We start from the raw sequence: 23,063 nt of genomic DNA, 5'->3' as shown, positions 1-23,063 counted from the left end.
GATCCCTTATCTCAAGAGACCTGCATCTATGGCAACCACCTCTCTGGAAACACCTCTGTTGGCTCCTCTTTGAGTCAGGATTGTTCTGTTGTCATGGCTGCAGATCAGTCACAAGCCTCCATCCCTTTATCCAGAGAGGGCAACAGTTCTGTCCCTTTTCGTTGCCAATTGTTAACTGGCTTTCAGGCGGTGCTGCTGGCATCCTTCCATTTGGTGTGTGGCATATTTACACTAAATGAACCCCAAGCAACAGCTGCGGATTTGGGTTCTGTTTACCTTGGCAAAGGGCAGTTTCTGCTGATAGTTGCCCTGGTTGAATAATAGGATCATCACCCAGCTGGTAATTTGAACGGGAGGATGAGCTTCAAAACACACACACACACACACAAATGTGTCCTGGTTGCCATATTACCATATTCCAGAACAGCTAACATTTTCACAGAAACTGATGCCATCTTCTCTCATGTGCTCTAGCACTAGCTTTCTCAGAACATGAGAATTAAAATATTTAATGGTACTCAAGTCAAAAACTTTAAGTGAGCCACTGTCTCTTCAGACCACTCACCTGCACTATTGGGGTTAATAATACTTTGAGCTTTTTAGAAGGAAGTTAGTATATTAATGGAGTTGTTATATGCCTTCAAATCATTTCTAACTTGTGCTGACCCTGGCAAGATTTGTTCAGAGGGGATTTCCCTTTGCCTTCCTCTGAGACTCAACGAGTGAGACTTGGGCAAGGTCACCCAGTGGATTTCTATAACCAAACCCATGGAAAAGCAAAATATGATAAAAGAGTTTATTCTCTTGGGAGTTTCCAGGGTTTAGGCTCAAACCACAAACATATATATATACCTTATGGTGTTATGTTTTGGATATTTTTCACTTTAATCGTTTTCAGGGAAATCCACTATAAAGTATTAGTGCTAAGTAAAGGTAAAGGTTTCCCCCTGACATTGAGTTGTGTCCCACTCTAGGGGTTGGTGCTCATTTCCATTTCTAAGCCGAAGAGCATGCATTGTCCGTAGACACCTCCAAGATCATGTGGCCAGCATAGACTGCATGGAGCACCATTACTTTCCCACCAGATCTACTCACATTTGCATGTTTTTGAACTGCTAGGTTGGCTCCCCGGATCTGAACCGCCAACTTTTCGGTCACCATTTTCAGCAGCTCAGCAGTTTAACTTGCTGTGCCACCAGGAGCTCTGTATTAGTGCTATTCCATGTTAAAAATAAAAGCATGGACATAATATGACCAAGTAATTGATAACACAGTGCAATCTGAAAAATGTAGTTTTGCATTCAGAACTACATTTTTGCCTTTCATTTTGTAACATTCACATCCTGTATTTGTAGTACTATAAATCAGTAGTAGGAATTGTGTTGGTGGTAATGAAATTTTCCTGAATAGCTTTCCACCCAAACATATGGTGATCTATGTCACAACCTGAATTTACTGCGCTGTCTTAAGGCTCTGAAATGAAAGCAAACTGGCCGACAGGGAAATCTGTGTATATCCATCAACACCAAACTGCCCTCTGAGAAGCAGACTACACAGCTGCTGCAACCGCAAATGGACTGAAAGGAAAAACAAACCAAAGGAAAGTACAGTACATAATGGTGCATGCAGGCTGCTATATGCCAGGTCTGTTGCACCACCACCTGGCAATGTAAAGAACGGCAGGCACTGCTCAAGGTAGGAGCTGTCCTATGTGTGCAGCCTCAGGAGTAAGCCCCACTGAGGGCCCTTCCACATTATCTGCTTTGGAGTGCTTTGAATGGGAGAGATAAAGTGGGGGTATAAATAAATATAATTATATAATCCAAGTTCAAAGCAGATAATCTGGATTTTATATGGCAGTGTAGAAGGGGTTTGTGTTTGTTGTATGCTTCCAGTTGTTTCCTACCTATGATAAAGTTTTTGTAGAGTTTCTTGGCAAGATTTCTTCCTAAGACACTTACCACTGCCTCCCTCTGAAGCTGAAAGAGTGTGACTTGCCCAAGATAACCCAGTAGGTTTTATTGCTGAGTGAGAATTCGAACCCTGATCTCCAGAGTCATGGTCCAACACTCAAAGCACACCATGCTTGCTTCCCCACTATAAGTTGAAGCCAACTTGACATCACAACAACAATGGTCCCAGGAGGGAAATATCACCCACCTTAACACATACCGTGTTTCCCCGAAAATATGACAGTGTCTTATATTAATTTTTGCTCCTAAAGATGTGCTAGGTCTTATTTTCAGGGGATGTCTTATTTTTCCACGAATAAGAATTCACATTTATTGTTAAACAAAAAAAATTGAACATTATATACTATACAGTAGTTGTCATCACAAACCAACATAATCAGACAAACTGTGAATCCTATCAAGAATTTCTTGTTACTACCATTATTTCCATGTACAACTGGTATGTACATTTACCAATCCTGCATGCTCTGGTGTTCTGTTTGATGGGCATGCTTCCAAACAAAACCTTTGCTAGGTCTTACTTTTGGGGGAGGCCTTATATTTACCAATTCAGCAAAACCTCTACTAGGTCTTATTTTTTGGGGATGTCTTATTTTAGGGGAAACAGGGTAGCTTAGTGGCTTAAAACTTGAATGTTGTTATCGTACCCTCTTTAACACAAGCATTGAGAAACTCAGGGCCCTTCCACATAGCCATATAACCCAGAATATCAAGGCAGAAAACCCCACAAAATATCTGCTTTGAATTGGGTTATCGAGTCCACACTGCCATATATTCCAGTTCAAAGCAGATAATGTGGGATTTTATTCAGCTGTGTGGAAGGGGCCTCAGTATGGCATGGATGATGAAGCTGCTCGCATACAAATAATTCAGCCTTCCTACCTGGCTCTTGCGAGTCAGTGCTTCAAATATGAAACAGGAAGGCAGACATAAGAAACATCTGACATGTTTCATTCACAGAGAATTGGGTGATGAATTTGTTTCTTAGTTTCTCTGGCTGTGCTTATGTAAATAAATTGAGATGAAAAAAAGTAGGTATCAAGAAATCCTCTCCATTAGTCAAATTATACTTTAATGAATCATTAGCATAAAAATGCAGCAAGTGATCCATATCGGTTCCCCTAACATATGCCAGTCCTTTCCCCTACCTCAACTCATGCATTGTTTGGATTTCACATCACCCCCTGCCCCCCGTTCTATTTGCCAGTGCTTCTTCGTGTTCTTTAAAAAGAAATAAATCTTTTCCCAATACTAAAGTTTCTACTTTTTATGCTTGATTGATCCCAGAACCTTCAGATTAATAAAATGGTATAGAGCAGGGTTTCAGCTCCTCCAGGACTTCAGCTCCCAGAAATCCCAGGCATTTTACCAGCTGTTAGGAATTGAGATAGCTGAAATCCAGAACACCTGGAGGAGCAGAGTCTGGTATAGACTAGAGAAAAGGTTATTCATCCTAGCAGTTTCCACTCCTTGATCCATCTACCACCAACATTATGGCCTGCCAAAACAAGAAACACGAATAGGTAAGAGAAATGTGTGTCCACATCCATGAGCATGAGTGTGACTATTTTGGATCCCAAAAACCCACAATGTCACTTTAATACCTTTTTTGTCGTTGTTTAAAAACTCTGAAAATATTTAGTGGAACCATCTATTCCCTTAGTAGAACCAAAGGGGTAACTGATAGGAGAAATAAGGATATTGGGATTAAATGTCTTTCTCTTGCCCTTCTTTTTAAAATGTTGAAAGTCTGTGAATATTTCTTTTCTGGATACAAATGCAAATGGCAGGAAAGTTTAATCCATGCATATGTGTGTGCCTATATTACGAGTTTGTTATTGGGTGAAGTCTCTGATGCTTGACCAGTGTTTGTCTCTGCCTGAACCTCCTCCCACAATGGGTGCAGCGATACGGCTTCTCTCCTGTTTGGATTCTCTGATGGATGATAAGGTCAGCCATTCGAACGAACCTTTTCTCACACTCGTCACAGGGATAAGGCTTCTCTCCAGTGTGGATTTTCTGGTGCCTGGTAAGTGAGGAGAGCTGATTGAATCTCTTTCCACACACTGCACAATTGTGGGGCCTCTCCCCTGAGTGAGTCCTTCGGTGCCGGTGAAGGTGAGAGAGCTGGTTGAACCTCCGTCCACACTCATCGCAGTTATGGGGTCTTTCTTCAGAGTGGGTCCTTTGATGCCTGGTTAAAGCAGATGATGCAATGAACCTTTTCCCGCATTCAGGGCAGCCATAAGGCCTCTGCCCCATATGGATTCTCTTGTGCACGGTGAGAGCAGAGAGGTGGCTGAAAGACTTCTGGCAATAAGTGCAGCGGTAAGGTCTCTCTCCGGTATGGATTCTGTGGTGGCTGATAAGATGTGCCCGCTGACTAAAGGTTTCCCCACATTCAGCACAGGCATGGGGCTTCTCCCCTGTGTGAATCCTCTGGTGCCGCGTGAGGTGCGAGAACTGGTTAAACCTCGCCCCGCACTCGGCACAGCGGAAAGGTTTCTCACCTGTATGGATGTGCTGGTGTTTGGCCAGATCAGACGGGCAATTGAAACGTTTCCCACATTCAGCACAGGGATGGGGTTTTTCCCCAGTGTGTATCCTCTGATGTCGAGTGAGATGCGACATCTGAATGAAGCTTTTGGGGCACTGGCCGCAGCAATAGGGTTTCTCTCCTGAATGAGTTTTCAAGTGTTTGGCAAGGCCCGAGGGGCGAGTAAATCTTTTCCCACACTGAGAGCAGGCGTGCGGTCTGTCCTTCCTGTGGATGCCACCATGAGCTCGGAGTTCCTCCTCTCCCCTAAACCTTTTCCCACAGTCCGGACACTGGAAGTACTGTCCAGCTCTTCCCAAAAACTTGGCACCTGTTAAGTGTTTTTAAAAAAGCCAAATGTGATTGTGAGCAAGAACCCAGGAGAAAAAAAATTAACTTGTTAAAAGCTGGACAAGCAGTAATACCATGGCGTTAGAAAGAGGCATAAAATAGGATTTATGTAACTCAAAACTATATACAATGTTTGATTGTATATGGGAAAGAAGAGTTGCATATAATGGCCAGAAAAAGAAAGATACATGGGTTACAAATTGGGAGAAAACCAGTTGATTATGTGAATGGAATAGAGAACAAGAAACTGAAAGATATGATTTCAACGATTATCCACATGAAAGGTAATGGATATTAAAGTAAATGGCTAGAGGTTGACCAAAGAACCATGTTGGAGGATCTAGAGCAGTGGTTCTCTATCTGTGGGTCCCCAGATGTTTTGGCCTTCAACTCCCAGAAATCCTAACAGCTGGTAAACTGGCTGGGATTTTGGGGAGTTGTAGGCCAAAACACCTGGGGACCCAAAGGTTGAGAACCACTGATCTAGAAATTCCTAGAGAAGTATTCTCTCTCTCTCTCTAAATTTTCTAGGTCTTCTGGCATAGTTCTATGATATGCTTCTACCAGAAGTTGTTCACTATCATCCACGGTTTCACCTTTCGTACATCCATGGATATGGGGTAGTACTAAATTTAGGCATGGTGTCTATGTAGCAGCAAATGATACAGTACCTAATAGAAATAAAAGTCACATAATGTTCTACTTAGTAACTTTGAGGTCATCTACTAAGTTTGCACAGTGGTGGCCACAGCAGTGGGAGTAGGGGAGATCCTTACTTTGGTGGTAGAAGTGGGGCTCAAGGCAATCCCTCACTCTTGGTGTTAGATTTAGATTTGAGCAAGTCTTCACACAAAGTGGCAAGTGATTTAGGCAGAGCTTTACATCTGGTAAGAAAATGGTGGAATAAGAGTAAAAAAAATCACAACCTCCATCCTGATATGCTATGAGAACCTAAACTACTATAGATCAGATATCTATATTTGCAGGAAAGCACGAAATCACTCAAGAGTACTGTTGAAAAATTGGTAAGGGGGGAGAAAAGGACAGATGTAGGGAAAATATGGCCTTCCAGAAGCCATTGTTTTACAATTCCCATCAACCCTTATCACCTGAAAGGGATTGTGGAAGGTGCAGCAATTGGAGGACTGCATGTTCCCTGTCTATAAAGTAGAGGACAGTGTGGGATTTCTTACCTAATGAGTTGCCAATCCCATTATCTTGCTGCTTGGCTTCCTTGTAGGTGTGCCTTGGCTTGATATTGACTGATGGCCGTGGAATCTCAGAACAGTTTGCACCCTTTCCTTGAACTGTTCCCGATACCTGAAATGGCAGCAAAAGTTACATACAACAAGAGAAGAGAATATCAAGTTCAAGAGAGCTTTTCCGATTTGGGTGTCTTCCATGAGGGCAAAATTTATTTTTCTCCTCTCACACACTCTGAAAGAGCCATCATCCATTTTGAAAACAATTTGGGAGCAGGTGAATGGGTATTGAGGTACTACATTAATGTCCCATATCAATGTCCACAAGCTATCTTCAGCAGGGGCCTATAGATGTTCTCTCATAACAGAAGTAGGAAAATGAGTTCTGAAGTCTTGAAAATTGCAAATACTTTTCCTTTAGTGATATGTAGAGTATGGCTAAGCAACCAGAGTATACGTTTCTTTACACTTTCAGGATAGTCCTGTAGCACTATCTAGAGTAAAGAAGTAGCACTGCTGAATTCCTTTCTCTAAGTAGTACCGTTTTGGGATCAAAACTGGCATTGGTTTTGTTTCGGTGTTCAAGCCCTATGTAAAGACATAGATGTCTCGGAGTATGCACAGAGTGCATTTTGGTCATCACTGAATACCACAGCCAGCCCTGCCTTTCTGGAGTAGAGACAAGCCATCAACATCAGAGGCCATGATTTCCAGGGACAGAACCTATACTGGCAATAGTTGTGCAGGCAGTGAGGCTAACTGTTGCAGTGGGAAGTAAAAGCAATGGGAGCAACCCAAAAGACTTCTGTGTATCTGTATGTGTGTGTGTGTGTCACACACAGCCCATAGGTCCTATACTGTCAACCTTGTATAGCTTGAGGAGGGGGAGTACTTGCAAAGAAGTGGTTCTTCTTGCTGGAAAATAAACTTTTCATAGGCTCCTAGAAATGTTATGTTCTGCCATTCTGTGTTCAGTCTAGTATTCTTTTCTCATGACACCCTCAAACAAGGCTAATTTCAAACCATCCAATCAATTTGTAGATTGCATGGATGTGTGTATTTGCACAAGTTAGTATCCAAGAATATTTCCTCATCTGTAGCCCTGAGGATTTGTAGGGCAGTAACTGTGATGTGGCAGCTAAAAAAGCGAATGTGATTCTAGGCACAATCAATAGGAGTATCTAGTAGCCTTGTGTATTTGTATGAAATCACTTGCCATTTCTATTTGTACCATTCGTATGGCCCGTTTTCATTTCCGTGCCCTGCTTACGGAAATGGGCACTTATATGAATGGGCTTTTCCATCCAATGTCTGGAAAAAAAACCCAAAGATTTTTCGGGCCTTGGCCGGCAAAGCACCAGGGGCTGCTAGTTAGGGCCTACAGCCAAGAGGGACCGGTGCTCGGCTGTAGGCCCGGCTTGCAGGGCACTCGACGCTCATAGGCCCAGCAGGCATAGCCTAAGAGCCATTGAGCTCTCTATGGCTCATAGACCTAGCATTGAGCATTCACCGCTCGACTGTAAGTCCTGTGAGCCAGGCCTACGAGACATTGAGCACATAATGCTTGTAGGTCCTGCCTGCAGGGTGTACAGGTGAGCAATTGATGCTTGTAGGCCCGGCAGGCAGGGCCTAAAAGCATCAAGTGCCCGGCGCTTGGCTGTAGGCCCTGCAAGCCAGGGCCTATGACCATAAGGAACACCCGGAGCTTGGCTACAGGCCCTGCAAGCTAGGGCCTACAACCAAGCATCTAAAATCAGCCGACCAAACGGCTACCATTCTCTGCCTTTCATTTTACTGTTTCTTTTGTTCCCATGGTGTTGTGCCGTTCCGTGCAATCCAAATGGGTAGAACGGTACAAAACTACGAAAGAAACAGATAAAACAGGATTTATTTATTTACAACATTTATACCTCACCCTTCTCACCCGAGGGGACTCAGGGCAGCTTACAAAAATTGGCAAAATGTAATGCCCAAAGAATACAATCATAAAAGCAAAACAATACATATAGATCCGTTAATAACATTGTTAAAATACATTATAAAAACCTTAAAAACATAAATATAATTAATTCCATCCAGCCAAGATCCTCATGCTTCATCCTTAAATGAGGCCATGTCGACTTTGTCGTTTACTCATCAAAAGCTTGGGCAAACAACCATGTTTTCACGGCCCTTCTGAAACCCAGAAGGGTAGGATTCGGGCCTTACTCTAGTATCTAGACTGAGGGAAGTCATAAACAGAGGCTGGATGGCCATCTGTCAGGAGTGCACTGATTTGATTGAGTGTTCCAGCAGGGCAGATTGAGTGTTCCAGTTGGACAGGATGGCGCTTGTGATCTCTATGATTCTATCATTCTAAACTCTAGTTCTGCTTGTGTAGGTGACCCCAAATAAATGGCTGGAAATAATTGAGCTTACCTGTTGTTCCCTTTCTCCTTGTTCTGGCTGCCTAAGCAAGAAGTCCTCTGCTAGGGCCACAGCCTGGGCACAGGTCTCTGGCCCACGTGCCTGCACTTGGCTTTGGATTTCCCTTGGCAGAATCACCAAGAATTGTTCCAGAACTAGCAGCTCCAAGATCTGCTCCTTGCTGCGGTTCTCTGGCTCCAACCAATAGTGGCAGAGTTCACGCAACCGGCTGCAAACCTCCCGGGGTCCAATGGCATTTGGGTAGCGGAACTGGCGGAAGTGTTGGCGCTGCACCTCTATGTTTGCAACATTCCCCTGTACAATGGTAGCTTTCACCTTCCCAAAGTCTCCCGTGTCTCTGGTTTCTGGAGCGTTAAAGCTCTGCTGTGCTTTGCTGCCAACTAGAGTTGGCACACGTTTGGCAATGGTTTCACCTCGGGGCCACTGGTAGGCATCAGCCACTCGCTCAAACGTGGATAAGTCATCCCACGGAGGCAACTCTGGCAGGTGCGAACTTGCCCATCCTGAGTGAGAGGTCTGTACCGTCCTTAGGATTTCTTGCCACTGGGCTTCTCCATGTGCCGGTATGCCCTCCTGTCTCTCGATCCTACTTTGGTGAGGAGTGACCCACCTCAAAAACTCATTGACCGCCCCAGCTTGAAGGACCCGAGGCGACTTTCCAGCCCCTTCCCCCAGTTCAAGGCGAGGTGGGTTCGGTTGCTCCATCCTTCTCTCCAGAGTGCTAACAAAGGCAGACGACGAAGAGCTAACATTAACGCTTTTCTTGAATTGCAACCATTTCATCTCCTTGCAGTTGGCCTAAGCAGAGGTCTATATCTCCCACACCAGAATGAGCAGTACAGTCCAAAACCTTATCATGAACAGTGCTTGCTGCAGGTAAGGCATTCCAGTTAAAAGCCCAAGGTAGAATACAGAGCAGAGCAAGTCACTTTTACATAGTTTAGTCTGGTCCTTAAAAAGGAAGAGAGAAAGGTGAACAGAGAAATTGTTTATGTAACAGCTAAAAACGAAGTTAGAATCCTAATGCATCCTGGCTATACCTTCATATTTGCAGAATGAAATCAGTGACAGATTACTAGATATTTTCAACTATTTAGACCTCAAATTTGTTGCAATGTTAACTACTCCAGTGCTACTAAAAATGATGGCCTATGAACCAATTGTAATCCATGATAGCTTATTTGTGGACAGATCTGTAAGAATGAAACCGTTGTAGGTGACAGATATAAAGATGGTAGCAGTCCCTAATATATTAAGGGGATGGGGCTGCCAACACTCCACATCAGATAACTAAATAAGCACTACTCTACAAACATCTGCCTTTGCAGAGTTCTTGTTTGGTGGACGACACATATGGAAGACGCAACACCCTTATTGGAATATCTACACCAACTTTCACTTTTTTCTAGCCCAGTGTAAGGACCTGGCTTTTACAGAGCTTTCAAAGGTGCAGCTGTACCATGGAATTAATGCAGTTTGACACCACTCTGGCTTCTGTGGCTCAATGCTATGCAGTCCTGGGAGTTGTAGTTTTACAATGGCTTCTCTGCCAAAGACTACTGCTGCCTCACCAAAGTACAACTCCCAGGATTCCATACAATTGAAAGGCAGGTAAATTGGTGTAAAACTGCATTAATTCTACAAGGTAGAGCAGACATGGGCAAACTTTGGCCCTCCAGGTGTTTTGGACTTCAACTCCCACAATTCCTAACAGCCTTCTGGCCCAATATGTAGGGAAAGGTTTATACAGGGCAAAAAGGGAGTCAGTCAAGGACTGCATCTAAAGTTGTAGAATTAATGCATTGAGTCTACATTTGAAAAGAAATCTGGCATTCTGTCCCAGAAAGAGTGTTTCCCTTATTCGGTGCTGTCTTCAGAAGTGCCACCCAATAAGAAACAGGCAGGAATAAACACAAACACCAGTGTTCCCAATCTGTAAAATGGGAGCAAGGTTGGCCTCTGTCATAGGGTTATTGTGCAAGAGAATTTGGACTTTTTTTACAGCATTTTTAACTCACACTGGTATTACAGATGTAAGACCAGCTAAGTTTGTCCTGAATGTGTGCTGAATGAGTGATCCCCCCCCCTTTCCTACCTACAGATAAGCATCAACCCATAGACCACAATGGACCACCTTCATGTAAGAATATTCATTCAATGCAACACCCTCCCGGCTTCCCAAACCTCCCTTAAACTGCAACCTTGTATCTACTTACCTTTGCTGCTTTGCCAAATCTTGGGGATTTCTGCTGGCTCCAGATCTGCTGCTTTTGCTTTCTGGATTTTTTGGGGAAAACCACTGCTGACTCGAAAAGAGAGAAAGCTCCCTACCTTATTCCTTTCCCCCGTCTCTGCAAATATGGTGGGCATTAGGACCCAGAAAGTCAGGCCCATTTAACCCATCATATTCCTACTGCAGTGACCAGACTGAAAAGGGGAATGTACAGTGTAGAATGAATGCAGCTTGACACCACTTTTATTGCCATAGCTTAAGTGAGATCCTGGGAGTTGTGGTTTGATGGGGCACCAGCTCTCTTTGGCAGGGAAGGCTGGAGTCCTGGCAAAGCTACAACTCTCCTGATTCCACAGCATTGAGCCATGGCACTTCAAGCGGTGCCAAACTGCATCAATTCCACAGTGTAGATGATGCATCCCCAGTGCCTGGAAGATTCAAGGGTTAAGTTGAGTGTCTGCAGTGCCAGCCCTAGAGAGGCTCAGGAAGCTGGGCCAGATGGGGGATGAATTAGCCAAAGGACACCTTCCTGCTCCTCCTCTTCCCGGGATCAAAACTTGGGATTTGAATTTTAATAAGGGAGGGATTTGCTTCTGCAAGGCTGCGGGGCTTTGTGCAGCAGAAGCACGGCAGATACGGAGTCGGTGAGTAAAGATCCAGATGTGAGAAACATATCTGGAGGAAGGGACAGACGGGTGGGCTTAAAAGTAGTGGATGAAATGTCTATCTATGCTGGTAATGAATGCAGTTTGACCCCACTTTAACCACTATGGCTCAAGGCTATGGGATCCTGAGGGTTGTTTGATGAGCCATCAGGAATCTTGGCAGAGAAAGCTCAAGACCTTGCAGAACAACAGCTCCTAAGATGCTATAAAATTGAGCCATGGCAATCAAAGTGCTGTCTAGCTGCATTACTTCGACACTGTAGATGGCAAAAGGCGAGGTTGCTCCAGGTTGTAGGTTGCTTACAACAATCTCTGTGGAGGGCTTATGGGCAAAGCAATGTATTATAATATTTTTCCTATCTATCTGTCCCAAAAAGATGTAAGCACCCTTCTCTGCTCCTGGTAGCTGGAAGGGTTACTTGAAGGCTCAGTCAATGCATTGGTATTAAAATAGCAATGTTATAATAATGGTTTGATCTAAGTTGCAAATTCCTTCCAAAAGGATCCTTCTAGGAAAGCTGTTCAAATTGTCATCCCAGTGCAGGAAACTCGAAGCGTAGAGTTGCAAACCTCACTTTAAAGTTTCTCTTGGAATTTCATTAGAGAGATCAAGATTTTACTATGTTGTAACAAGGATTTGTTTTTGTTTTTTTTGTTTCGTGTCAGGAGCAACTTGAGAAACTGCAAGTCGCTTCTGGTGTGAGTGGATTGGCCATCTGCAAGGATGTTGACCAGGGGATGCCCAGATATTTTACCATCCTGTGGGAGGCTTATCTCATGTCCCTGCATGAGAAGCTGAAGCTGACAGATGTGAGCTCACCCCGCTCGCCAGTCCTGCTGGCAAAAGGGTTTAACCCATCGTGCCACTGGTGGCTCCTGTAACAAGGATGGGGGCATTTGTTCATTGTGGCATTTATGAATTAGTAGCATACTAATTAAAAGCGGAAGTCTAATTCTGTAATATTATTTAAAGGGAGTAGATTAATTAGAGATAAAACCCATCGGATAGTACATACTTTTTTCTCTGAGAAGATTGTGTGCATGTTTACACACGTACATACACACCCATTATCCTGCTCATCAGAGAAAAAAGATGCACATCATATATTCTGTAATGCAGTTTGCCATGGTTCATGACTATATAGCCCACCTTTATGCAGGGCAGCATTGAGAGTTCTATGAACCCTGTTGATCCTTACACCACTTTGGCCTGGTAGCAATTTTTCAAATCATTTGTTTTGCAAAGGTAAGATGGAGTCTTGTATCACCTTGAAAATGAATTCAGCCTTAGTACAGCAGGTTAACCACTAGCTGTAATAAATCTTGCCAATCGAAGGGTTGGCAGTTTGAAGCCCAGGCCTGCCCACCTAGCAGATCGAAAACAGCAGTGAGTAGATAAAATGGGTACCACTTAAGTGGGGAGATATTTTAATGGCACAATAAGGAAATAGCAGAAAAATGTTGTTGATCAAAAAAGAAGGAAGTCTGTGAACAGGGCTCTCCGACATGGGGGATGGAGCAACAGTACCCCTCCCCCCCCCCGAGCCAGAATCAAGCACTACCTCCATGATGCCGAAGATGGGAGATGCCTATATATCTCTATCTGTACTCTTGTCTGTCCTGTCTGTGTATAACAGCATTGAATGTTTGCCATATATATGTTCTGTGATCCGCCCTGAGTACCCTTTGGACTGTAAATAAATAATAAATATTGTAAATAAATAATAAATAAACAAAGCTTTCATGGATGACAGCCCACCTCTTCAGACAGACTGAAGAGAAATAGCCACCAGTCTATGAACATGATAGCTAAATAGAAAGGTGGAGCCTCGGGTTTTCCTAATCTAACATGATGCTCCTTTATGTTGAATATTTTCCCCATTCAGCTGCATAAAATGGTACTTCCAATTTCTCAAGTTAAACGTGATCTATTGTCGTGTTTCTTTGGATAGCTAATATGAGGGCTGGCAATTACTATTTTCCAGGGTTTGGGAAGCAAGCATTAAGTTTGAGACCATTGGTTTCTTTCCTAGAAATCGGTTGTCTGGGGCGCAGCACTGTCCAGAGTCTGGTACTTTGATCAGAAGTGATATATTGAATTGAGCACCTGAATTTGAAGGCTGTTTTCAATCCTAGAAGTCACATTATCACCTACCTTTCTTCCCCCCTTTCTTCTGTCTGTGTTTCTCTTTCTTATACTTGCAGTTGCAAAATATTAAGTGAAGTTCTAATTTGGGAAATTGTGTTGAGTCATCAGAGATGCTCTTAGAATAGACAAATAGAATTTGTTTACAAGGGTATGAATAAAGATGTTCTCTGTGGCTGGATCTACACTGCCAAATAATGCTGTTTGAACTGCATTATATGGTCAATGTAGACTCATATAATGTAGTTTCAACTGCATTATATGGATCTACACTGACCATATGATGCAGTTCAAACACAGGCAGTGTAAATCCAACCTGTGTTTTCTTACTTCTTAATGTTTATTAGGAAGCCAGGTTGGTGGTGTTGTGGCAAAAGACTGGGATTATCTTCTACTGTGGTAACAGATGGTGGATTGGGAGGTGGATTATGGGCGGCTTGGAGCCAGGACTCCTGGGTTCCTTGCAAGAAGAACATGGCTTGGCTGGCTATTACAAGGACGGGTGATTAAAAAGGGATGAAAAGGGCTGGAGTGTTGCCATCCTTCTAGTCTAGGTTTCTGGGTGAAGGAAGATCTTAATCCCGCTCACGCTTGTGACTATGGGCTCAGGCAGTGCCATGGATTTTAATCAGTACGGATTTTGTACAAGTAACATAAGTAAGGAGGATAATGCTACAGAGTTCTCAATTTGTCTTTTTCTTTTTTATGTTTCTTTGCCAGATTTTCATTCCACTGTGCTTTTGGCCCTTGGGTGCAACCTCCTTTGTACCTCTTTGCCAAATGGTGTGGGATTGAGAAAGAGATGTGAGGAAGCAACATCTAGTTTGAAACACCACTAAAAATGCCACTTGGGTAGGACTGCTATTTGGCTTCCCATTCTGTTTGTATCTGAGGGTTTAGGGGGTGTGATGGGGATTAAGAGACCCCTGAGGCCTGAGGAAGGAGGGCCATCGGGCACAGCCAATGCTGATTCTCTGCAGAATGTGTTTAAGTCCTGAGCCGATTAAAGGCTTGGCTTATCCCTCTCTGGACTCTGCACAACAGCAGCTCTGTTTTCTTTCTGAAGAGGTTCTCTCCCCCGCCTCCCAGCAATGTTTGGAAGCTATGGTTTCAAATAAAGGGTTCGTGGAAGATGTCCCTGGTCTCTCCAATTGTTCCCACATTCTGTTTTCAATTGGCCATCACTCCATTGTACCACAATGCAGTATTTTCCTCCTGGCTGGAAGTCTTGCATCTCACATTTGCAGCTATAACTCTATTAAATTGCAGTTGTCTTCTGCTTCCTACATTGGGTGCATGGCTGCTTTCTGAGATTCTGAAAACCCTTGGGCATTTCTGGAGGCATATTGCAGGTTATTTCCTAAGAAGAGTTATGGTTAATGGGGTTCCTTAAAATGCAGCTTACCCACTGGAATATGTCAAGCCTTTCCCTTACATGTTTCTTCCTGTTCCTCAGATGTGATCACGGAGAAGAATTCAGAATTGTAGCTTGTTGTATTAACCAGGTTGTGGTTGTTAACTGTGTTTTGTTTGAAACAGTTTACCTTCAAATAATAGTTTATGGAGCTGTTTTGCTTCAACAAAGCTTACTTAAGATTAAACATATTTTAGAGTTGATTTGAACACTGGTAAACATTTCGCAAAAGCTTCTGACCTCCTTACAATCATCTAAAGGAGAAGAGAGCCAAGTGGGATGTTAAAAGTATCATGCTAAGTCATTTTTTATGATGATGCTTAATGTAGTTGTTGTGGGGCCAAAGACTTTTCTACTTAGCATTCAGTTGCTTAGAAATGGCTGTTATTTCATTGTTGAGTTCTTGCTTGGGCATAAATTAATTTCCTTTTCCCCTCTGTTTTCTCTCAAGAACAAAAAAAAATCCATGGATTGGAACTGTATCAGCTCCATATTCAAGTGCTTTGCCCTAATAAACTGGAACTTGTGGGCTACTGAGACGTCCTTTTTATTCCGTCTACAGAGTGAGGACTGTGAAGATGTGTGACGTGTGCCTCAAGGCCAAAATTAGATTCTTTTAACCTATTTTAGGGTGCAAAATCATGGATTTTTAGAGAGTAAAGGCGAATATTTTGATTGGGACAGAACCACCCTAAAGAAGACAAGAAGGCAAACGTAGTTTTCTCATGAGTGTGGAGTGTAACAACGTGTGGAAAGTGTAACATCTTGTGGAAATGGCAGGACAAGTTCAAACAGCATCAGAGTCAGGATCTGAGGAATCACGGAGAGATGGTTTCTCAGTCCAGGATGGCACCGTTCAGAATCTGTCTCAATGGGCAACACTCCGACAAGAAGGGATACCCCACCACTTGGAGGCCCAGTGGCAAGAATACATGAAAACAGTCCAATATCCTATCTCAGGATGGAGCTCTTCCCAGCTAGCAGACATGACTTCATGGGACGATCTAGCCGCATTTGACCGTATGGTTGGTGCCTGCCAGTGGTCGAGAGAAGGGATGGGCCGCCTGATGACTACTCTCAGTGTGGAAGCCCAGCAGGCCTTAAGTAACTTAAACGCCAGGGACAAAGGGGAATACAGGAAAGCCAAAGTCGCTGCCCTCCGAGGCCATGCAAACGGTGCTGAGACACAGCGCCAGCGCTTCCGCCAGTTCCGTTACCAGGAAGCCGAAGGGCCCCGTGAAGTGTGCAGCTGGTTGCGTGAGCTCTGCCATCGCTGGTTGGAGCCAGAGAATCGGACTAAAGAGCAGATTCTGGAGCTGCTGATATTGGAGCAGTTTTTGACAGTTTTGCCCGAGGAAATCCAAAACAGAGTCCGAGAACGTGGCCCTGAGACCTGTGCCCAGGCGGTAGCCTTGGCAGAGGGATTCCTTCTGAGGCAGCAAGAGAACCTGCAGAGTGGACCACAGGTGAGAGTATTGGTGACAAACAAGACAACTTTGTTTGCAAAACATGAGCTGATTAAATACAGCCCAAATTCAAATGCTTCTTAGTGAAATGGCTGAAATTCATGAGCTGTACAAGTTGGCTCTTTTGTTTCTGTTACATAATTTTAAGTTACCTTTCATGTTCTCTGGGAAAAACTGAGGGCTGTTCCAGACAGTGGTAAAGTCCGCTTTGACCCAGGTTTTAAAAATCCAGGTTGGGGCAGACTGTAGTCCGCACACTGCCAAAGAAGCCCGTGTTTCTCATGGGTGTTGTCTACATGTTCTCCGGGTACCTGCCTCCAGGGAGATAACCCCCACTCCCTCCCCAAACCCCTTTGAAAAGCTTAAAAAAGAAAATTACGTATGGGGTGACATTTCCCTTCTGCTAGGCCTCTCCTGGAAGAAACCTACTAACAAATAATCCCACCACAAAGCAGAGTTTTCCTGCTTTGTGGCGAATGCGATCTCTTTTCAGTGGGACATCATCTGGACACCCTACTTTAAAATGCGGGAGCCCCTGCTTTTAAAGGGCTATCTGGATGTGCCCTGAGTTATGTAAAACTTCTGTCCCAAGATCAGACACTGGACGCATGGGGATAACTGAACAGACTTAAGGTGTATAGGCAGTCCCCGAGTTACAAATGTCCAACTTACAAACAACTCATAGTTAAGAACAGGAGTAAGACAACAGGAACAGGAAGAAATCTATCCCCAGGAAGGGAAATTCGCTCTTGAAAGAGTTATGAGGAAAAGGTGTTTCAGCTGAAGCTTTCTCACCAAACCTTGCTTCAACAAGAAGCCAGATCTTTCAAAATCCAATGATCATAGGGACAGAAAATGAGGTGTAATCTTCTAAACAAGACACAGACAGCAAAACAAACACCACGGGGGGGGGGGGGGGTGTTACCCTTCCCTATGCTATTCAAAGCTAGCGAGATATATATATAGTGATTTCCGACAGAATTTTAAAGGCCCCTACCTAAACTGCAAATCCCACAATTCCTTAGGAGACAGCCATGTATTCTTTATTTTATCTTCTGAGTTATTATAAAAGTTACATCAGACCTCCCAAAGTTCTGCATCCTTGAAATGTTCCAGGAGAATAAAACCATATACATGGCATATATTAAAGCGATATGCCAGGGGTCTAGAATCACTGTCCATCTTTGATATTTAGGTGCTACCACCATTTCCCGAATATGTATTGACTCATACCTGCCCTTGAAATGCATACTGAGACTATCTGGGAACTGAGATCCACATGTAGTCTGTGCATGCAGGACCACTTTTATGCATTTAGTCCAAAACGCAGGCATCAAAGGCAGGGTAAGGTGACTTCCAGGTTACATGGACACTGAAACCAAGCAATCTTGTTCCATTCTTCTGCCGTATCTTTACTAAAGAGGCTTAAAGTATTCTGGATACCAGTGGATATTCTAGTTCATGCCTTTTATCCTGTTCTTCAACCAGTGGAATACCATGGTTTCTTTAAAAAAAAAAGATTGAATGGGTGGGAGGAAGTGAAGAGTGTCATTGCTGGTTTCTAATATCATTTCAGGGTTCTGATTCACACCAGGAAATGACCATAAATCTCTCTGAAAGTCAGAAAGATGCCAGACAGAAGCAGCAGGATAATGGGAAGGCCATCTTGACAGGTAAGGCTTTTTTACTGACTGGTGCTTATAGTCCTTCTCTGCTCAGAAAAGATGGAAACTGGTTATGCTCAAGTCTAGTCACTAGTGTTTAGGAAGAGAAATGGATGAGTTCCACATGAGACAAGGAAGAAATATAAAAATGCTAAATTGGGGTCTTGTTAGCTCATCCCAAGTATAGTGTCCATAGTGTTAGAAACTTTTTAAATATATTCTTTAACTTATTCATGAAGTTTAATATAGTTTTAGTTTATTCAATTAATTTACAACTTGAAATTGTGGAACCTGTCTTCATGCTTACTGTAAGCCGCCCTGAGATCTGTGATATACTGTGTGGGATAAATATTTTAATTAAAAAATTAAGTTTAAAAGTAGTAGTAGTAGTAGTAGTAGTAATAGTAATAGTTATAGTAATAATAGCTTTAGTCTTATACCCCGCCACCATCTCCCCGAAGAGACTTGGGGCGGCTTACATAAGGAACAGAAAGTCTTTATAAAAGCAAACAATCCCTTAAAACAAAAACACCACTAAAATAAAATAAGAACTTCGTAAAACATTGGTTTTATCCTAACCAAAAGGAATTGAATCTTCTGAGGCCTTTTAAAGGGTAACACAATATCTGAAATTTGCTTTTCTGATTAAATTTCTTCTCGTTGCTGATTCTCTTGCTAGAACAGCCTGTGTTGTTGTTGTTGTTGTTGTTGTTGTTTACCCACCTCTCCATAAACAGAATGAATATGGCTATTAACGCTGGTGACACATTGTTTTTTCATATTATTTCTTCTCTCCCATTGAACAGGTGCCAAGGTCACAAGCCGAGCCAGCCGGCCACTGCAGCATCCAGGAGCCAGGGAAGAAAGGGTACGCATTAATCCTGGTGTGGCTCTGAGAAAAGAGAAATCCCATATCTGTATTGACTGTGGGAAATGCTTTGCGCGGCCCTCTGACTTGGCTAAACATGAAAACATCCACACGGGGGCTAAGCCCTTTCGATGCATGGAGTGCGGAACCCGATTCAGTCAGTTGTCCCACTTAACCAGACACCAGAGGATTCACACAGGGGAAAAACCACACACATGCACTGAGTGTGGGGCATCATTTGCCCAGCGGGCTTCACTGGTTAGTCACCAGAGGGTCCACTCGGGAGAGCAACCCTACCGCTGTTCTCATTGCCAGCAGTGTTTCAGCCACCAGTCGGCACTGAGAGTGCATGAACGCATCCACACAGGTCAGAAGCCCTACATCTGCTTGGAATGTGGGAAAAGGTTTGTTTCCTCCTCCACCCTTAAAATACACAAGCGGATCCATACGGGAGAGAAGCCGTTTTCCTGCGCTGAGTGTGGGAAGCGTTTCATTCAACGCTCTAATCTGATCTCACACCAGCGGACACACTCTGGAGAGAAGCCCTTTTGCTGTGGGGTGTGCGGCAGAAGGTTCAGCTACCCTTCAGACCTCACTAGGCACCAGAAAATCCACACTGGGGAGAAGCCTTTTCCCTGTGATGAATGTGAGAGGAGATTCACAAGGTTCTCAGATCTTCTCATACATCGGAGAATCCACACTGGAGAGCGGCCATATCGGTGTCTTGATTGTGGCAGAAGGTTCAGGCAGAAGAGTGCTTTGGTGACACACCAGAGAATCCACACAAAGGAGAAGGTAGCTGAAAAAAGCAATCCTGGAGCGTCATTAGAGTTAAAAACAAATTGTAAACTGAAGGTCATGAAGACAACAGAAGTTGAGGCAGACATTCTAGAGAAAGAAGACAAGCAGAAAGATGCTCCATGAACCTTGGAGGAACCACACTCACTTTGTCATCTCAGCTCCTGGCCGATCACTCCCTAACCAAGAAAAGATCTCTCTAGAGAAGGTGAAGTAGATTCATCTGGTCCACTTGACATATCCTATTCCTTCTCCCACACTGGTGTGCCACAAGAACCTTTTTCCAGGATAATTTAGCTCAGGATGTAATGTAAGCTGTGAATAATTACTCCCTCCTTACCCGCAGGAACTTTGCTGCTTTGGCAGCTACTCATGCAGTGTTCAGAAAAGATCTCTTCGAACTGCAGAGACTGGAAAAGCCTGAGAGGACAGCAGAGTTCCTTTGATCAGGTAGTTGCTTACCCTGTGGGTTAGGCAAACAGATTGATTGGCATGCTGGGTCAATATTGGAATGTATAACTCCACAGAAAATGGAACCCCTTTGGGTCGATTTGTACTATCATGTGCCATCTCACTTTGATCTCAATTGCTGGTCTGCAAGGGAGCTTTCCAGGGTACAAAATGTCTTATGTCCAGGGGCAGCGTAACATCTGATTTGGAGACAGAAAATAGATGGCTGTTCCTATCAAGTCTTATTTGGGGAATGTCCTGGGGCATCTGTTTGGCTCTGTTGTTGGCCATTACGTAGAAAAATGTATGGACCTAAGTTTGATTTTCAAATGTCAGTGAGCTTGGATGGAAAGGTTGCAAAGCCATGAAGGGGTCTGCACATTTTTCTGTTATTTATATTGCAGCTTTTAACATTTGTCTTCTAGGTTACCAAGATGAAAGTTAATGCCCAAACCAGTAGGGATGCCTCTAGTGAGTATTGTCAATAGTAAATTCCTGAGCCAGTGTAATCTAGTGGATTTTTAGGAACAGATTTCCACTTAGTTGTCATCTCCAATCAGTAAAAGGGGAGTAGCTGGGGCTGACTCCAAAGGACTGTTGACCAGAATGGGCTACATGAAGATTGTATGGCAATTTGTATATTGAAAGTGCTGTATAAGTCATGAAGAATGATTTCTAGATTCGGGGAAGACAAGTCTAAGCAAACTTCCCCTGGGAATTGTCATAGTGTCAGTATATCCAGCACAACTGACTTTTGTTATTGAGTTAACAACACACATATCACTATAAATTCGGTGGAATGTACTCCTTGGTAAGTCCATTTTGGTTTGCACTTGAAAACCAATTTATGCAGCAAAGATGCAATTTGTGTTGTCGTAGGCTGGAATCACTGCATTGTTGTGAGTTTTCTGGGCTGTTGGCCATGTTCCAGAAGCATTTTCTCCTGATGTTTCACCCACATTTATGGCAGGCATCCTCAGAGGTTGAGGGATCTGAATGCAATTGTTCTTGGACTTCTTGAATTGCCCGTATATGTACCTGATGAGGTATTTCAGCTTTTCTTTTCAAATTATGAACCAAAAATACTGCTTTGGCCTCCCCCATTGTTTTGCTTCTACATACTTAAACTGAAAAATACGATGAGTGTATGCTTATGCGAGACAAGCTAAACCATACTCTCCTCAGTCCCCCGCAATACCCTCACACCATTTCTACCTTTCAGTTACCACAGTTGTCCTTCTTTCTTTTCTTTTTCCATGATATGATATTTTTCTCTTTCTGATACTTTCTTTTATTACCAATCTGATCCCTAACATGTTCATTTTTCATGGAGGAAGAGAAGATTCAAAACAGAGGGCATTCAATGGAACCACAAAAGCTACTAGTCATATCTGTGTAACAGCAGGTGATATCTTTTCAACCTTCTAGAGTTGCCAGAGTGAAACCTGGGAACAGTTTGTGGATCTGAATGGCTGTGCAGAAGAGGGAATTTCAGCAGATATTGATACAGTAAAAAAGCAACACCTGCTGAAATGTCCTCTTCTGCACTACTATTAACAGTTCGGACAGAGTTCTCTATGGTTTTCACTCGAGCAGCCCTAAACATTTCCAGCATGGATTGGAAGGTCTGTAAAAGGACCATTTCGTTGACTCCTACAATATAAAAAACCTCAGATACCTGACAAGGTGGCCATCCAATCTCTGTTTTAGAAACCTGCAGTAAAAAAAAGAGTTCACTGCTTTCCAAAATACCCGATTCCATAGGTGTGTAGTATACATCTATAGGAGTTATTGGATTGGTAAAACTCAAGAACAGACTAGTTGAAGTTGTTGCTTGGTGACATTTGGGCCAATTTTCAGCTGTGAAATGTTGAAAGATAAGCCTACATACCGCTCAATAATAAATTATGTTGAATTCTGAGGGGCTTGCCCCAAGGTAAGTGGATAGTCAATTGTAACTATGGGATAGAGGTAGGCCATAATACTGATCAACACTGTCCTTTCCAGAAAGCTGTGGGTATCAGAAGGATATTCAGTTTAGATGTTCTACCATGTACACCGGTTTCATGAGTTTCCCTCATAGTGTTTCTTGGATGGGTAGCAAGAGGCACTTTAATATGAATGTTCCCACAGTTGGTTTGTCAGTCCTGACTCCTGTGTAGAATTTGTAATTTAAAAAATAAGTATTTGAAAAGTGACTTAGAATATTAGAAGAAAATCTACCAAACCAGGACCTTGTGTATCTCCCCCCAGCACGCACTGCTCTAACACTCATGTACCTCTGCCAAAACTGCACATGTCTACTGCAATAATGTATGCTGTACAAATATTATGGAGTGTTGTGTATGAGTTGGATATGTTATACCATCATTGCTGCTCAGTATTTCAGAAACAAACAACTACCTGTGCTTTATATTAAGAATTATTTGGAGCCATCGCGCTTTTAAAATCTTGGACATGCCATTTGAACCTCTGACTTAAATTAAATGTTGGCAGTTTTTTTTACTTGTTTTGTAAAATAAAAATACATTAGTGTCTAGTTATGTGGTTGGAGTTCTTGTTTGCTGCTTCAGAACTTTCACTGAACTAAGCCAAGGTGAAACAATATGCAAAGGGGCTATAAAATACTTGAGCTAAGATGTTTCCTAAGTAATCCTTGCAGAGTTCAGAAGACTTATTACAATGTAACTGGGCACAGCATCCCTCATTAAGGATAGCCATGTACCAAGACATTCGAAAAATTGGAGGACAATAAAGTTATAGATGTGTGGAACATGGACACTTGAGATGTTGGAATGCAGCTCCCACATTATTAAAAAAATATTTTTGTGACCAAAAATCCCATAGAATGAGGCTAAAGGGCTATAGAT

General features: G+C 43.1%; 2 protein-coding genes across 4 annotated transcripts; one reads left to right on the top strand and one right to left on the bottom strand.

Annotated features, from left to right (window-relative positions):
* Positions 1-3,024: 3,024 nt before the first annotated feature.
* LOC100564536 (zinc finger protein 436) lies at positions 3,025-11,000 on the bottom strand. Its single transcript, XM_008116494.3, has 4 exons — positions 10,706-11,000; positions 8,481-9,440; positions 6,054-6,180; positions 3,025-4,840 (listed from the first exon to the last, which is right to left on the bottom strand). The coding sequence occupies exons 2-4, from the start codon at positions 9,270-9,272 to the stop codon at positions 3,798-3,800; spliced, it is 1,962 nt and encodes a 653-aa protein (XP_008114701.1). The 5' UTR covers positions 9,273-9,440; positions 10,706-11,000; the 3' UTR covers positions 3,025-3,797.
* A 160-nt stretch (positions 11,001-11,160) lies between these two features.
* LOC100564736 (zinc finger and SCAN domain-containing protein 31) lies at positions 11,161-22,732 on the top strand. Of its 3 annotated transcripts, XM_062983872.1 has the most exons (6): positions 11,161-11,366; positions 12,054-12,197; positions 14,254-14,385; positions 15,399-16,413; positions 17,990-18,086; positions 18,884-22,732. In XM_062983872.1, the coding sequence occupies exons 4-6, from the start codon at positions 15,721-15,723 to the stop codon at positions 19,867-19,869; spliced, it is 1,776 nt and encodes a 591-aa protein (XP_062839942.1). In that variant the 5' UTR covers positions 11,161-11,366; positions 12,054-12,197; positions 14,254-14,385; positions 15,399-15,720; the 3' UTR covers positions 19,870-22,732. The 3 variants fall into 3 exon arrangements, with proteins under 3 accessions (XP_062839942.1, XP_008114696.1, XP_008114697.1); XM_008116489.3 differs by lacking the exon at positions 12,054-12,197; XM_008116490.3 differs by lacking the exons at positions 12,054-12,197; positions 14,254-14,385.
* Positions 22,733-23,063: the final 331 nt, after the last annotated feature.

The sequence above is a fragment of the Anolis carolinensis genome, chromosome 6, assembly GCF_035594765.1.
Source record: "Anolis carolinensis isolate JA03-04 chromosome 6, rAnoCar3.1.pri, whole genome shotgun sequence".
Classification (NCBI taxonomy): domain Eukaryota; kingdom Metazoa; phylum Chordata; class Lepidosauria; order Squamata; family Dactyloidae; genus Anolis; species Anolis carolinensis.
Note: the sequence above shows the minus strand (reverse complement) of the source record. Positions and strands in the feature narration are given on the sequence as shown.